General features: G+C 41.0%; 1 protein-coding gene across 2 annotated transcripts in view; it reads right to left on the reverse strand.

Moving 5' to 3' along the window:
* Positions 1 to 17,500, reverse strand: part of LOC113808646 (matrix metalloproteinase-2) — a 38,224-nt gene that overhangs the window by 2,365 nt on the left and 18,359 nt on the right. The window contains exons 2-12 of one of the 2 annotated variants that reach the window (XM_070120557.1): positions 17,097 to 17,308; positions 16,018 to 16,170; positions 13,272 to 13,393; positions 11,985 to 12,149; positions 10,018 to 10,148; positions 7,167 to 7,325; positions 5,313 to 5,441; positions 4,723 to 5,069; positions 2,885 to 3,032; positions 831 to 972; positions 1 to 40 (exon numbers count right to left, since the gene is read on the reverse strand). The exon at positions 1 to 40 is cut by the window's left edge and continues 82 nt beyond it. In XM_070120557.1, the coding sequence (XP_069976658.1) occupies positions 1 to 40; positions 831 to 972; positions 2,885 to 3,032; positions 4,723 to 5,069; positions 5,313 to 5,441; positions 7,167 to 7,325; positions 10,018 to 10,148; positions 11,985 to 12,149; positions 13,272 to 13,393; positions 16,018 to 16,170; positions 17,097 to 17,300 (1,740 nt within the window). In that variant the 5' untranslated portion in view covers positions 17,301 to 17,308. Of the gene's footprint in view, positions 41 to 830; positions 973 to 2,884; positions 3,033 to 4,722; positions 5,070 to 5,312; positions 5,442 to 7,166; positions 7,326 to 10,017; positions 10,149 to 11,984; positions 12,150 to 13,271; positions 13,394 to 16,017; positions 16,171 to 17,096 lie in introns of both variants that reach the window. The other variant, XM_070120558.1, reaches the window with a different exon arrangement.

Here is a 17,500-nt window from a genome sequence, read left to right on the forward strand (position 1 = left end):
GGCCTGCGTCTTCTCGTTGTATCGGTAGTATTCGTGGCGGCTGCGGGGTCAATGGGCGAGTGAAAGGTAAGATTGGATTTTTTTGTGAATGGGCGAGTAAGATGGGATTTTTTTTTGTGTGTGTGAATGGGCGAGTAAAGGGTAAGATTGGATTTTTTTGTGAATAGGCGAGTAAGATGGGATCTTTTTTTTTTTGGGGGGGGGGCTGAATGGGCGAGTATAGGGTAAGACTGGATTTTTTTGTGAATGGGCGAGTAAAGGGTTAGTAAAATGGGAATTTTTGTGAATGGGCGAGTAAAGGGTTAGTAAAATGGGAATTTTTGTGAATGGGCGAGTAAAGGGTGAGTAAAATGGGGATTTTTTGTGAATGGGTGTGTAAAGGTGAGTAAGATGGGGATTTTTTGTGAATGGGCGAGTAAAGGGTGAGTAAGATAGAATTTATTTGAGAAATACAAATAAAAAGTAAATATATATATATATATATAAAAACTAAAACCAGAAAAAATGAAAAGAAAGAAAAATACAAATAAAAATTTAAAAAGGAATGAAAAAAAAAACTAAAACCAGAAAAAAATGACAAGAAAGAAAAACACAAATAAAAAGTAAAAAAAATAAAAAAAAGAAAAGAAAGAAAAAAAAGAAAAAAAGAAAAGAAAGAAAAAAAAAGAAAAAAAAGAAAAGAAAGAAAGAAAAAAATCATTGAAAAAAAATAAAACCAAAAAAAGTAAAAAAAAAAAAAAAAAAAAAACGAAAAACAATCAAAACCAAAAAAAAAAAAAAAAAAAAAAATCGAAATAATCTTTTATTAAAAAAACAAGACCAACACTCACTTGAAGAAGTAGGTCCTCTTCGCCCGCGGCCAATAGAAAGCGGCGTCGATCTTGGTGAGTCGCTCCGGCAGGCCCAAGGTCGTGAGGGGGAGCGGCGACCCCTCCACCAGCCTGTCTCCGTTGTGGACGTAGTAGTACTTTCCTGCGAGGTCAAGAGAGGTCAAAAAAATTAATTAGTTTATGTTTACTTTTTTGCGAGGTCAAGAGAGGTCAAACATTTAATTCGTTTGTTATCTTTATTTTCCTGCGAGGTCAAGAGAGGTCAAACATTTAATTCGTTTATATTTACTTTCTTGCGAGGTCAAGGGTTTTAAAATTTAATTCGTTTATGTTTATTTTCCTGCGAGGTCAAGAGAGGTCAAACATTTAATTCGTTTATCTTTACTTTCTTACGAGGTCAAGGGTTTAAAAAAATTAATTCGTTTGTTATCTTTACTTTCCTGCGAGGTCAAGCGTCAAAAAATTTAATTCGTTTATGTTTACTTTCCTGCGAGGTCAAAAAAATTAATTCGTTTATCTTTATTTTCCTGCGAGGTCAAGAGAGGTCAAACATTTAATTCGTTTATGTTTACTTTCTTGCGAGGTCAAGAGAGGTCAAAAAATTTAATTCGTTTATGTTTACTTTCCTGCGAGGTCAAGAGAGGTCAAAAAATAAATTCGTTTATTTCCTGCGAGGTCAAGAGAGGTCAAACATTTAATTCGTTATCTCCTTTTCTTTCCTGCGAGGTCAAGAGAGGTCAGACATTTCATTCGTCTATCTTTATTTTCCTGCGAGGGCAAGTGAGGTCAAAAAAATAATTTGTTTGTGTTTATTTTCCTGCGAGGTCAAGAGAGGCCAAAAAAATTAATTCGTTTGTTATCTTTATTTTCTTGCAAGATCAAAAGAGGTCAAAAAATTTAATTAGTTTATGCTTACTTTCTTGCGAGGTCAAGAGAGGTCAAAAAATTAATTCGTTTATCTTTACTTTCTTGCGAGGTCAAGGGTTTAAAAAATCTAATTCGTTTATCTTTATTTTCCTGCGAGGTCAAGAGAGGTCAAACCTTTAATTCGTTTATGCTTACTTTCTTGCGAGGTCAAGAGAGGTCAAAAAAATTAATTCATTTATGTTTACTTTCCTGCGAGGTCAAGAGAGGTCAAAAAAATTAATTCGTTTGTTATCTTTATTTTCCTGCGAGGTCAAGAGAGGTAAAAAAATAATTCATTTATAATCTTTGCTTTCCTGCGAGGTCAAACATTTAATTCGTCTGTTATCTTTGCTTTCCTGCGAGGTCATGAGAGGTCAAAAATCTAATTCGTTATCTCCTTTTCTTTCCTGCGTGGTCAAGGGAAGTCAAAAATCAATTTTATTAATTTCCTGCGAGGTCAAGAGAGGTTAAAAATCTAATTTATTAATTATCGAATTTATTTTCCTGCGAGGTCATGAAAGGTCAAAAATCTAATTCTTTCTCTCCTTTTCTTTCCTTCGAGGTCAAGGGAGGTCAAAAATCTAATTCATTATCCCCTTTACTTTCATCCGAGGTCAAGAAAGGTAAAAAAAAATGTCAAAATTCATTCATTACCACCTTAATTAACTCTCAATTACGATCGCGGAAGTCTTCCTATATCGTCAATTTCAATCATTATCTCCTTAATTAAGTGTTAATTATAATCGTAAAAAAAAAATATTCAAGAGATTTGCTTTGAATCTATTAATCTGTTTCGTCTCATTGCACCGGCGGCCTAATTGGAATGCATAATTTGGATTTAATTATATTGACTGTGATCGTGATTTGTCCTCTGTCACCCATGTTGTGTGGACATGCATTTCGATAGATAAACAAACACATATACGCATATATACGCACACGTACTCATATATACGCACATGCACACATACACACACATATATACACGCGCACATGCACACATACACACACACACACACACACACACACACACACACACACACACACACACACACACACACACACACACACACACGCACACACATGCACATACAAACATACATACAAACAATCCCCCCCCCCAAAAAAAAAAAAAAAAAAAAACGCACCGATAAAGAAGAGAATGTTGCCATCGGAGGGTCTCTCGTACGCTGCGTCCACCTTCTTCAGGTATTTCGGAAGGCCAGAGAATAGGTTGTGGACCAGAGACGGGTAGCTGTCCCGTAGACGTCCTCGCTCGTCGTATCGCCATATATACTGTGAGGGGGTAAGAAGAGGAGAAAGAGGGGGTTAGTGGGGGGTTAGGGGGGTTGGGAGTATGGGGAGGGGGAAGAGGTAGGTAGGAGGGAGGGGGAAGGGGCAGGTAGGGAGGGAGGGGGTAAGGGGCAGGTAGGAGGGTGTGGGGTAGGTAGTATGGAGGGGGAAGGGGCAGGTGGGGGAGGGGCAGGTAGGAGGGAGGGGGAAGGGGCAGGTAGGGGGGAGGGGGAAGGGGCAGGTAGGGGGAAGGGGGTGTGGGAGTATGGGGAGGGTGGGGGGAGGGGGTAGGGGCAGGTAGGGGGGGTGATGGAGGTCAGTTGGGGGGTATATGTGTAGAGGGGGGGTGGGGGTTTGATAGGGCTTGTATTAACGTTGGAAAAGTAATGATGAAATAAAGAGGTATATTTGTTCTTCATCCCCTAATTTGTGTAATAATGATAATAATAATGTTGATAACAGTAATAATATTAGTAATAATAATAATAATAATGGTAATAATAACAATAACATAATAATAACAATCAAATAATCAAATTTCTAATAATAATAATAATAATAATAATAATAATAATAATAATAATAACAGCCACAACAATGACAATACTAATACTATATGATAATAATCACAACAACAAAAATAACCATCATAATAACAAAGATAATAACATGATCAAAAACAAAGACGTGTATAAGAGCCCAGTAGGATAAAGCTGCCAAGGTACTAATCCACTATTTATACCGCGAGCGAATAGAGACCCAGCTATTCCTAACACTTGGAGGGAGGTGGCAGTTCACGTATAGGACGAGGCTATACTCTATCCTACGTCTGTCATCCTTATGATTATTATCATGTTAATTGATAAAGCTTTTGAAGATACTACGGATATAATGGGATATCATTTTATTACTTTCTATGGTCTATTGATATGAGGGACACGAGCTTGTTACTCGTTTGTGGAAAGTGACTTGTGTTGGCTGCGTGTAATGCTTGTCCCATTGTTTTAAAGGAAAAAGTGTATTTTCCCCTTTACACAAAAGAAGTATATGTACAATTTACACAAAAGTATATGTGCAATTTACACAAAAGAAGTATATATACGGTTTGTGTACAGAGTATTTCCATGCTCTTTCATTAATACGACAGAACATTTTTTTTATCCAATCTGATAGAACTCGAGGGAAACAGATTCATCTGAACTCAAAAAAAAAGGACTTCCCGAGTGCTGGCAGATTTTTTTTTTTTTTTTTATCCAATCTGATAGAACTCGAGGGAAACAGATTCCCCTGAACTCAAAAAAATGACTTCCCGAGTGCTGGCAGATTTTTTTTTTTTTTTTTTTTTTATCCAATCTGATAGAACTCGAGGGAAACAGATTCTCCTAAACTCAAAAAAGGACTTCCCGAGTGCTGGCAAATTTCTTTTTTTTTTTTTTTTTATCCAATCTGATAGAACTCGAGGGAAACAGATTCTCCTGAACTCAAAAAAATGACTTCCCGAGTGCTGGCAGATTTTTTTTTTTTTTTTTTTTTTTATCCAATCTGATAGAACTCGAGGCAAAACAGATTCCCCTGAACACTAAAAAAAAAAAAGGACTTCCCGAGTGCTGGGAACTCGAACTCGAGGGAAAGATTCTCCTGAACTCAAAAAATGACGTCCCGAGAGCAAGCGGAAGTCCTGCGCGCGACTTACTGTGTCCTTGAAGATGAAGAGTTCCTGCCTGAGGACCGCCATGGAGTCGAAGTCCCCGTCGCACAGGCTGGGGACAGGCGGCGGGGGCTTCTCCGTCGTCGGGAGGGCCTCGTCCACCCCGTTCTCCCACCTCCATCGCTCCTCCTCCTCCCTCCTCCTCGCCTCATCCTCCTTCCTCCTGACTTCCTCCTCCCAGCGCCTCCTCTCCTCTTCATCCTCCCTGCGCCTCTTCCTCTCCTCATCCCTGCGTCTCTCCTCCTCTTCGCGTCTCTTGCGGTCTTGCTCGTAAAAGTCCTCCTCGTCGGCCTTCTTCCGGTCCCCGTCCCGCCTGTGCACGTCATCTCCCTCTGGAGGAAGAGCAGGTAAGTTGGGAAGGTCATCATTGCCACCTCCGACGCGCTTTATATGCTCGTCTACCGTCTCGGAATCGCCGTGATAACGGACGTGTTCATCATCATCATCATCATCATCATCATAATCGCTACCACCATCATCACCAGCCTCGGTATTAGTAGTATCATCATCATCAGCTTCACTAATCACACCATCATCATCACCACCATCACCATGATCATCACCACCAGCCTTACCGCCGTCATCACCATCACTTGCTTCGTCTGATTGCTGGTCTTCGTCCGTCGTAGGGGGGGAGGGGGTGGTGGTCGTTGTGGTGGTCGTCCTGTTGAAGTACTCGTCGTCCCCGTCCAACTTCCTCTTAACTGCCGGAGGAAACGACCTTGTTAAACACCTTGGTTTTCTTAAGATGGTGTGTCTATCTTATTTTCATTCTCTCCCTCTCTCTCTCTCTACCTGTCTGTTTATTTACTGTATATCGACTTATATCTCTATCTGTTTATCTACTCTCTATATCGACCTATCTTTCTGTCTCTTTATCTACTCTCTATATCGACCTATCTCTCTGTCTCTTTATCTACTCTCTATATCGACTTATCTCTCTATCTGTCTCTTTATCTACTCTCTATATCGACCTATCTTTCTGTCTCTTTATCTACTCTCTATATCGACTTATCTATCTTTCTGTCTGTCTACTCTCTATATCAATTTATCTCTGTCTCTTTCTCTTCTCTCTATATCGTCCTATCTCTCTATCTGTCTATTTATCTACTCTCTATATCAATTTCTCTCTCTGTCTCTTTCTCTTCTCTTTATATCGACCTATCTCTTTATCTGTCTATTTATCTACTCTCTATATCGACCTATCTCTCTATCTATCTGTTTTTTCTATCTTTATACCTACCTATCTATACATATATAAAGATTAGATTATATATTTCGAATAACCTTATGCAAATTTTTTTTCTCCTTTTCATAAGACCACATTTTAATTTCAATTTTGTTATGTCCTGGAAAATACACATTTTCTGTGAAATCTTAAATCGAGACAACACAATGATAAAAAGAATTACGGCAAGTGCATTTAAAACGTACGATTTTGATATATACACAAAATTTCCTGCAACTTCAAACCGAAATAAACCTCGATTTAAATTTATGAAACTGTAATCTGTTTCCCATGAACTATATAATATTTACTTTTAACTACTGCGATACAACAAGCCTGTCCGACAATGATGTATGCCCAGGGATAATGGCTATATACCCTGAGGTCAATTAATCAAATGAATAAAACTTCTAAATGCGTTATCAAAATGTCACTGATGTATTTCTCCAATTGCAATATATCTGTGGTCGGCCTAGGTCTGTAAAACGAATCTGGGTATATTTTATCATGTGTAACCAGAACTTAGATGACAATAATCAAAATAATCATCGTCGTCAACATCATCATCATCATCATTATTATCATTATCATTATCATTATCATTATCATTATCATTATCATCATTATCATTATCATTATCATTATCATTATCATTATCATTATCATTATCATTATCATTATCATTATCATTATCATTATCATTATCATTATCATCATCATCATCATCATCATCATCATCATCATCATCATCATCATCAATATTATCATCATCATCGTCATCTCAATAATCATGATATTTTTATCATTATCAATCATAATAGCAATACTATTAACAATAATAATAGTATGATAATAGTAATAGTATTAATGATGATAATAACAACAATAATGACAGTAATAATTTGAAAAATAATAATCACAGTACTTATGATAATAACAATAATGATAACAATAATAATAATAACAATAATAACAAATATATGACCAGCGATAACAGTAATACCAATAATAAATAATAAACACAATAATACTGATAACAAAAGTGACAATAACAATAACAAAAACAATAGAAATGACCAATAACAACAATAACTAACAACAAAAAAACAACATAATGACCAATAACAATAACACATACAACAATAACAACAACAACCAACACCCCCCCAAAAAAAAAAAACAAAAAAAAACAGCAACTTACTATAGAGTTCCCACATAGCCATGACGTCATCATAAGCAAGGGAGAAGTGCGGTGTGTAGCCCTTGTAGTAAGGGAACATTATCGAGTCCGCAACGGGTGAATGGGCGAGTCCAAGCGAGTGGCCAATTTCGTGTACAGCGACGGTGAAGAAGTCCAAGCCTGTAAGAGAGAAGGAAAAATAGGGAAATTGGTTGAATTGAGGAGGATTATTAATTGGCAATGATAAAATGGAAGTAAATGGATTAAGGAGTTAAGGATTGGATATTGTAGAAAAAAAGGAAATTGGTTGAATTGAGGAGGATTATTAATTGGCAATGATAAAATTTAGAAGTAAATGGATTAAGGAGTTAAGGATTGGATATTGTAGAAAAAAAAAATTGGTTGAATTCAAAATGATTATTTATTGGTTATCAATGATGATAATTAATTGGTTATGGACGGACATTGTAGAAAAAAAATTGAAATTGGTTAGATTCATAATGATTATTAATTGGTTATCAACAATGATTATTAATTGGTTATGGACGGACATTGTAGAAAAAAGGAAATTTATTTAATGCATAATGATTATTAATTGGTATTAATGAGTTATGGTTGGACACTAGAAAAAAAGGAAATTGGTTAAATTCATAAAGATTATCAATTGGTTATCAATAATGATTATTAATTGGTTATCAATAATGATTATTAATTGGTTATCAATAATCATTATTAATTGGTTATTAATTGGTTATTAATAATGATTATTAATTAGTTATTAATAATGATTATTAATTAGTTATTAATAATGATTATTAATTAGTTATTAATAATGATTATCATTTGGTTATGGACGGTCATTGTAGAAAAAAGGAAATTCATAAATATTAATTGGTATTAATGACATAGTAGAAAATAAAGAGGAATTGGTTGAATTCATAATGATTATTAATATTAGTTACTGATGGCCTCAGTGAAGAAGTCCAAATCTGTAAAAAAATAATAATAATAAAATAAAATAAAATTATAAAAAATGGGTGGAAAGGAGGGTTATTAGCTTTTTGGGTTTAATTAGTTTAATTCACAATGATCATGGGGTTTACTGGTTAATTTAACAATTATTATTATTTCATAATTAGTTATGGATGGCCATAACTACAAAAAATAAGGGGAGGGAGGGTAAATATTAGTTTTTTGGGACCTTAATTGGTTTATTTGTTATTATTTATTAATTCGTAAAGGTTATTAATTGATAATTAGTTATGGAAGGCCACTCTACAGCAAAAAGTGAAATTGGTTTAATTCATAATGACTATTAACTGATATTGATTAGTTATAGATGGTCACTCTCTCTCTCTCTCTCTCTCTGTCTCTAACTCTATCTCTGTCAATATCTCTCTTTATATATATATATATATATATATATATATATATATATATATATATATATATATATATATATTTCTATCTCTATCTACCTCTCTCTCTCTCTCTCCTCTCTCTCTCTCTCTCTCTCTCTCTCTCTCTCTCTCTCTCTCTCTCTCTCTCTCTCTCTCTCTCTTTCTCTCTCGCTCTTTACCATTCTTTTTTTCTCTCTCTCTCTCTCTCTCTCTCTCTCTCTCTCTCTCTCTCTCTCTCTCTCTCTCTCTCTCTCTCTGTCGCCCTTTCTCGCTCTCTCTCTCTCTCTCTCTTTTTCCTTTCTCTCTCTCTCCCTCTCTCCCTCCTCCTTCTTTATTGAGAACTGTTGATCATTCGATAAGTGAGGCCGAATTCCTTCCTAAATTCAATTCAATCCAATAGGCTCTTAATGGTCTCTGTCCCGCCCCCCCCCCCCTCTTCCTTCTGCTCCTACTCTTCCTCCTCGTTTTCCTCCTCCTCCACCACCACCTCATCCTCCATCTCCACCTCCTCCTCCACTTCTTCCTTTTGTTCTTCCTTCCCCATCTCCTCCTCCTGCTCCTCTCCCTCTTTTTTTTCTTCTTCTTCTTCTTCTTCTTCCCCCTCCCTCTCCCCCTTCCCCTTTCCATTTCCCCTATTCCCCTTCCCTTTCCCCTCCCTTTCCCTCTCCCCCCTCACCCTCCTCTTCCCCACCCCAATCCCCTCCCTTTCCCCCTCAAGCTTTTCTCTCCTCTCCCTCTCCCCCTCTCTCCTCTCCCCCAATCCCTCCCACCCTCTCCCTCTCCCTCCATCCCAACTCCTCCCCTCTCCCTCCCCTCCCTCCCAACCCTCTCCCCTCCCTCCTCCTACTCAAAAAAGGACCATTTCCATCAAAGTCACCACCCTCCCCCCCCCCCCCCCCCTTTCTTTTATTCGAAGACCTAAGGGGTGAATTGAGGAAGAGGCCTTCGAGATCCTATTGACGAAATTAAGTAAAAGAAAAAATAAATAAAAGGACAGGAAATGGAAGTAAAACAAATAGGCTGAACAAATCTTTTAAAAGGAGCCGACGAAAGAATAAATAAATAAAATAAAAGTACCCAGATTAAGGGACTCGAAAATTTAGAAAGTTCAGGGGGAGCCTTTTTCATTATGATAAAATAAAACTACCTAAAAACGAAAAAAAGAGTAAAAACCCACAAAACTCACAGTCAAAAAGAGAGAGAAATAAAAATATATATATATATATATATATATATATATATATATATATATATATATATATATATATATATATTTACATTTCTTTCTTCTCCCACCACCACCTCCCTACTCCACCCCTCACCTCTCAAAAAAAAAAAAAAAAATCAAAGCAAAAAATAAAATTAAACAAACAAAAAAAAAATCAGAGCCCCAAAAAATCAAAGCCAAAAAAAAAAAAAAAAAAAAAAAAAAAATCACACACACACACATACAAAAACAACTTCCAACTCACCATCATACTCGTCCTTCGGCTTGATGGTCCACTTCTCGCTCTCGTCGAAGTGGACGTCGCCCCCGTAGTGACCGAACTCGTACGGGAAGTAAGCGTGGGCGAGGATACCGCTCGGGCCGTCGAAGGAGTACCTGGGGGGGAGGGAGGGGGCGGGGGAGGGTTATAAGGCAGGTAGATAGATAGATAGATAGATAGATAGATAGGGTTATAAGGCAGGTAGATAGATAGATAGATAGAGAGAGAGAGAGATAGAGAGATAAATAGATAGATAGATAGATACTGGAGATAAATAGATAGATAGATAGATACTAGAGAAAGATATTAGATAGTAGGTAGATAGATAGATAGATAGATAGATAGATATAGAGATAGGTATACTGGAGATGGATAGGTAGATATGGATGTACTGGAGATAAATAGATAGATATTAGAGAAAGATATTAGATAGTAGGTAGATAGATAGATAGATAGATATGGAGATAGGCATACTGGAGATGGATAGATAGATAGATATGGATGTACTGGAGATAAATAGATAGATAGATAGATACTAGAGAAAGATATCAGATAGTAGGTAGATAGATAGATAGATAGATATAGAGATAGGTATACTGGAGATGGATAGGTAGATAGATATGGATGTACTGGAGATAGATAGAGATATGCTGGAGATAGATATTAGATAGATATATACTAGAGAAATATATTAGATGGATAGAAATATACTAGAGAAAGATAGAGTCAGTTATAGATATGCTGGAGATAGATAGAGATATACTACACATAGATAGATATACTGGGGATAAATAGAGATTTACTAGAGACAGATATAGATATACTATAAATAGATAGATATACTGGAGATAGAAAGATCGTTAGACAGAGATATACTGGAGATAGATAGTTAGATATAGATATACTGGAGATAGATAGATATATACTGGAGACAGATAGATAGATAGAGATATACTAGAGAAAAATATAGTCAGATATAAATATGCTGTAGATAGATAGAGATACTCGTACTCTACCTCATATGTTATTTGGCTAGTTATTATTTAACGTTTTTTTTACTCTCTCGTTCTCTCTCTCTTTCATTTCTTATTGAACTTGTTATCATTTAACTTTTTTCTCTCTCGTTCTCTCTCTCTCATTTGCTATTTAAATAGTTATCCTCTTTTTTCTCTCTCATTTGTTATCTAACTAGTTATCATTTAACTCTTTTGTCTCACGTTCTCTCACTTTCATTTATTCAACTAGTTATCATTTAACTCTCGTTCTCTCTCTCTCTAACTAGTTCTATTCTCTCTCTCTCTCTCTCTCTCTCTCTCTCTCTCTCTCTCTCTCTCTCTCTCTCTCTCCCTCCCTCCCTCCCTCCTCCTCTCCTCTCTCTCTCTCTCTCTCTCTCTCTCTCTCCCTCTCTCTCTCTCTCTCTCTCTCTCTCCCTCTCTCTCTCTCTCCTCTCTCTCTCCCTCCTCTCTCTCCTCCTCTCTCTCTCCTCTCTCTCTCTCCCTCTCTCTCTCTCCCTCTCTCTCTCTCCCTCTCTCTCTCTCCCTCTCTCTCTCTCCCTCTCTCTCTCTCTCCCTCTCTCTCTCTCCCTCTCTCTCTCTCTCCCTCTCTCTCTCTCCCTCTCTCTCTCTCCTCTCTCTCTCTCCCTCTCTCTCTCTCCTCTCTCTCTCTCCCTCTCTCTCTCTCCCTCTCTCTCTCTCCCTCTCTCTCTCTCCCTCTCTCTCTCCTTCCTCTCTCTCTCTCCCTCTCTCTCTCTCCCTCTCTCTCTCTCCCTCTCTCTCTCTCCCTCTCTCTCTCTCCCTCTCTCTCTCTCCCTCTCTCTCTCTCCCTCTCTCTCTCTCCTCCCTCCTCCCTCCCTCCTCCTCCCTCCCTCCCTCCCTCTCTCTCTCTCTCCCTCCCTCCCTTCCTCCCCCCCCCTCTCTCTCTCTCTCATTTATCATCACTTATCGCCCACTTACCCGTCATGGTGGTTATACGTCGCGAAGAAAATGACGATATCTGCATCGGGAGCCTCGACCTCCTTGAAGTCGAGGTGGGAGTAGGTGCTCCAGGCATCGAAGGCGCGACGGAGTTCCTTCTGCACGTTCTCCTTGGAGTAGAGTTGCGGAGTCCAGTTGGCGAGGCTGCGGAGGGCGAGGAGAGGAAGAGGGGGAGGGTGGTTAGATTTGGGTGGGAGGAGCGGGAGGTGGAGGGAGTGGGAGGGAGGGAGGGAGGGTGGGAGGTGGATGAAGAGAGGGTGGGGGGAGGGTGGGTAGAGGTGGGAGGAAGTGTGGTTAGATTTAGTTGGAGGGAGGGAGGGATGGTGGGTGGAAGAAGTGGGGGAGGGGGAGGATGGAGGAAGAGAGGGAGGGGGGTTTGGTGGAGGGATGAAGGGAGGAGGACTTTCGGGGGAATACGGGGAGGAGGGAGGGGGTATCTAAACTTGAGGGGAATACGGGGGGGAGGAAGGTTGTGGGGTGGGAAGGAGGTGGTTTAACTTGGAGAGAAAGGGGGGAGGAAGGGGAGGAGGGGTGTTTAAACTTGAGGGGAATGCAGTGGGAGGAAGGGGAGGAAGGAGGTGGTTAACTTTGCGGGGAATGCGGGGGGCGGGGGAAGGAAGGAGGGATGGAGGGGGAAGGAGGTACCTAAACTTGAGGGGAACACGAAAGAAGGAGGAGAAGGAAAGGGGTAAGGTGGGGGGGGGGGTGAGGAAGCGTTTAAACTTCGGGGAGAACCACGAGGGAGGGAGGAAGGAGGAGGTGTTTAATTTTCTTTTTTTTTTGGGGGGGCGAAGAAGAAGGAGGAATAGAAGAAGAACTTGGAGGAGGGTCACAAGGGGGAGAAGGAGGAGGAAGAAGAAGAAGAAGAAGAAGAAGAAGAAGGAGGAGGAGAAGAAGAAGGGGGAGAAGGAGAGGGAAGGGGGAGAAGGAGAGGGAATGGGGGTAGGGAGGCGTGTAAACTTGGGGAGAGGGGGGCGGAGGGAACACGTGTTTGTGTTGTTTACACCATTACGGGCCATTTGGAGTATGAAACGACGCGCGGTCAAAACACATATTTGGAATGTTGGTTTTAATTGCTTTCTCTAATGGCCCGAATACCTAGTTGTAATTGAACTCTTCGACGAAATACTCGCAAATTTTACCCATTTTTCAAATATTCAAATCCACAGTTCAAAACATTATTATTCATGATCGATTACTTTTAAAAAAATACTAACACGCAACTATCCATCAAACAGTTGCCAACTAGTCAAAAACTCAACTTACAAATAGGTGAGTTCTCTCTTCTTCCAACCTTCGGAGCCGACAATATAACGTTTGGGGCGTCGCAGCTTTACAATATCTTCTGCGTCGACGTCAGGAACGCCACAGCGGGGAGTCTGCATCAGCTGTGAGAGGAGGAGAGAGGAGAGAAGCGGTTGAGACGAGGACTCTAATTCGTAAATATTTACCTCGAGATTCAACGGAGCAAACTGTGAACAAATAGAAAATTGCAATTTCTTTGTTGTATTCTATCATTCTTTGTATATCTCTCACTCTCTTTAAATAAAGAAAAATGCACAAAATATTCTTTACTTTAAGTTTCAATTCGTAAACATTTACCCAGTGATTCAATTGAACAAATTGAGTCTTGCAATTTCTTCATTGTATTCTATCATTCTCTCTATCCTTCTCACTCTCTTTTAAACAGATTTGTCTAAGATTCAGATATTTACCCCGTGATTCAATTGAACGAATTGAAACTTGCAATATTGGTCATTACATATCATCACTATTTTCATTTCTCTCCCTCTCTTTTTTATCTCAAATCTCACAAAAAATATCCTCTTCGTTTTAACTGACATGTTTACTTTCCTTGCATTTTTTAAAATGTTTCTCTCTCTCTCTCTCTCTCTCTCTCTCTCTCTCTCTCTCTCTCTCTCTCTCTCTCTCTCTCTCTCTCTCTCTCTCTCTCTCTCTCTCTCTCTCTTTTTTCTCTCTTCACTCTTCACATTCTCTCTCTCTCTCTCTCTCTCTCTCTCTCTCTCTCTCTCTCTCTCTCTCTCTCTCTCTCTCTCTCTCTCTCTCTCTTTCTCTCTTTCTCTCTTTCTCTCTTTCTCTCTCTCTCTCTCTCTCTCTCTCTCTCTCTCTCTCTCTCTCTCTCTCTCTCTCTCTCTCTCTCTCTCTCTCTCTCTCCCTCCCTCCCTCCCTCTCTCTTTCTCTTTCTCTTTCTCTCTCTCTCTTTTTCTCTCTCTCTCTCTCTCTCTCTCTCTCTCTCTCTCTCTCTCTCTCTCTCTCTCTCTCTCTCTCTCTTTCTTTCTTTCACTCTTCACTCTTCACTCTTGACATTCTCTCTCCCTCTCCCTCTCCCTCTTCACTCCTGACATTCACTCCAATGTCATTATTCACTCGCCTCCTCCTTTTTTGGCATGTTGCCTCATAAGGGATCAAGCTTGACAGTTCCTCTCGCGCCTCGCATGACCCTCATAAAGCAACATGAGATGGTTATTTCACGATCAGATGTTTATTTGATTAGAAACTCGATGCTGCAGATAACAGGGGAAGGCTTTGCACAGACGACCGTTAAAAAGCACGAGATATGATGCAGGGACCGCGAGTTAGTGGCCTCTCTCTTGTGTCTTCTTGTATCTATCGAGCTATCAGATGGTCTATCGGTGTGTCTGTGTGTGTGTGTGTGTGTGAGATTGAGTGAGTGTGTGTGTGTGTGTGTGTGTGTGTGTGTGTGTGTGTGTGTGTGTGTGTGTGTGTGTGTGTGTGTGTGTGTGTGTGTGTGAGTGAGTGAGTGATTGAGGATTGAGTGAGTGTGAATGTGTGTGTGTGTGTGTGTGTGTTGAGTGAGTGTGTGTGTTGTGTGTCGATCTCTGTCCTTCCCTTTCGTATCTATCTATCTATCTATTGATTATGGCCGCAGTTGATGGAACGTGGATGGGAAGTATTTTAGAACAATAAGAATATTTTTTAAAACGTTTATTAAATATATCGCTTTATTTGAACAGATAGACAACTCAGAAAGTATTTTTTTTTCTTAATCAGACAGTTAAAACTCCGCCTTCATATCAAATATTACGAATCAATCGAAAACACGAATTAAAACAATGTTAAGAAAATAGAAGAAATAGACAGAGAAAAAAATAAAGCATTCAAATTTCCATCTTAATATCGAAGATTACGAATTATAAAAATAATATCGAAGATTACGAATGATCAAAAAACGGGAAAAAAACACGAATCAAATGGTAATAAATAATAATAATAATTGGTCTTTACGCATCACTCTCCGTGTCTTGATCAATCTGCATCGCCATTGCATAAATTACGTTTCTCAATCCTGCAAGTTTTACGCAATGTCGTCAACGCATTTTCACCATTATCGTTGTTGTTTTTCCCTAATCAACATCGCAGGCAAGTTGTAAAGAATTTTCTTTTTTTAATATAAACTGACACCAGAGAAAAATGATAGAGAGAGAGAGTGGAGAGAAAGAGACCGAAGCAGAGAGAGAAAGGGAGGTAAATAGATAGAGAGAAAGAGAAAGAGCGCGAGAAAGGGAGATAGAGAGAAAGGAGAAAGCGTTTCTGTCTCTCCAATATGGACAGACAAAAAAAAAGAGAGAGAAAGAGACCGAAGCAAAGAGAGAAAGAAAGAGAAAGAGACCGAAGCAAAGAGAGAAAGAAAGAAAGAGACCGAGGCAAAAAGAGAGAGAGAGAAAGAAAGAGAAAGGGGTCACGCGAAACCGCCAAGGAGGTCACACAGCCCTAAGAAGTCCCCACTCCACCCCACCCCCACCCCCTCCACCCCCTTCAAGACTGACCTCGATCGTAGCGTTGTCGATCACTCCAGCGCCAAGAACCGCCCCCCACCCCCCTCCACTCCACCCCACCCCACCCCCACCCCAAGACTGACCTCGATCGTAGCGTTGTCGATCACTCCAGCGCCAAGAACCGCCCCCCACCCCCACCCCATTCCACCCCACCCCCTCCCTCCCCCTCCCCCCCCACCCCTCTCAAGACTGACCTCGATCGTAGCGTTGTCGATCACTCCGGTCTGCGGGATGCTGCCGAACTTCTGCATGCGTTTGATCGACTCCTCGAGAGCCTGGGGCGAGAAGAGGAAGTCGGCCTCCTCGTCGCCTTGGGGAATGTACCCGAACTTCTGCATGAACTTCACCTGCGAGAGATTAGGGAAAAAAAGGGGGATAAATGTCGAGTCGAGGGAGAAGGGAGGGAGGGGTATTGTGAGGGAGATGGGGAGGGAGGAGGGAGAGGGAGAGGGAAAGGAAGAAGAGAGAGAGGGTGGGACGGAGGGAGAGGGGGAGAGGGAAGGAGGGATGGAGAGACGGAAGGAGGGATGGAAGAGGAGGGAGAGAGGGAAGGAAGGGCAGAAAGGAGAGGAGAGATGGGGAGGGAGGAAGGAAGGAAGGACAGAAGGAGAGGGAAAGGAAGAGGGAGAGTAGGGAGGGAAGGTGGGACGGAGGGAGAGGGAGACATAGGGATTTAGAAGGAGAGAGGGAAGGAGGGGCAGAAGGAGAGGGAGAGGGAAGGAAGAAGAGGGACAGAAGAGGAGGGAGAGAGGAAAGGAAGGACAGAAGGAGAGGGAAGGAAGGGTAGAAAGAGAGGGAGGGAGAGAAGGAAGGAGGGACGGAGGGAGAAGGAGAGAGAGAGAGAGGGAAGGAGGAACGGAAGAAGATATGAGAGGGAGAAGGAGAGAGAAAGAGACCAAAGAGCTAGGGACAAATGACGAAAAAAAGGACAGAGACTAAGAGACGTACGAAAGATGAGGAAAAAAACAGATATAAAGAAGAAAATGAAATTAGAGCGTAGTGAAAGGGAGATAAGGAGAAAGAGCGAAAGAAAAACAGATGCGGAGGGCAGTAAATAGGCGGTCAGGCTGCGGGCGGAGAGAGGGGAACAGACAAGCAGAAATATGGGACGAGATGAGACGGGAAAAAAACGCAAAAAAAATGCGAGATGGGATAAATATGGATACATGAGAGACAAAAGACAGAGGAAAATACTAAGAGGACATGACTTTATTTAGCTTATATCATGAATTACACGATGACATCACAGACAGGGAGGGATGAGAGGACTTACGGCGTGCAGGGTAGAGCCGACCCTTGGCGCGGGCGTCGTCGAGGGCGCGGGCGTGGGGGCGGCATTGTCAGGGGCGATTTCGTTGTGTGGGTGGTGGGCGTAGGGGTCGGCGCTGGAGGAGCGAGGGAGCGGGATCCCCACGGGCACCCCGGCGACGAGGGACGCCAGTGCCACGCACACGAACGTGACGTAGAGAGGTCCCATGGCGGCACCTGGAGGCGAAAGGAGGCTCTGTAAACAGCGTGGCTCTCGCTGGCACTGTGGCACCGCGGCCCTCAGTGACGCCACCCCATCAGGCGGCCACACGACCCTGGCTTGCCCCTTCACTTCACTCGCGCACAGAGGGCGCTGCGGCGGCGGGAGGGCGCGGCGCTCTCCCCCCCCCCCTCGCCAGAACCTCGTCC

The sequence above is a fragment of the Penaeus vannamei genome, chromosome 4 (genome assembly GCF_042767895.1).
Source record: "Penaeus vannamei isolate JL-2024 chromosome 4, ASM4276789v1, whole genome shotgun sequence".
Lineage (NCBI taxonomy): Eukaryota > Metazoa > Arthropoda > Malacostraca > Decapoda > Penaeidae > Penaeus > Penaeus vannamei.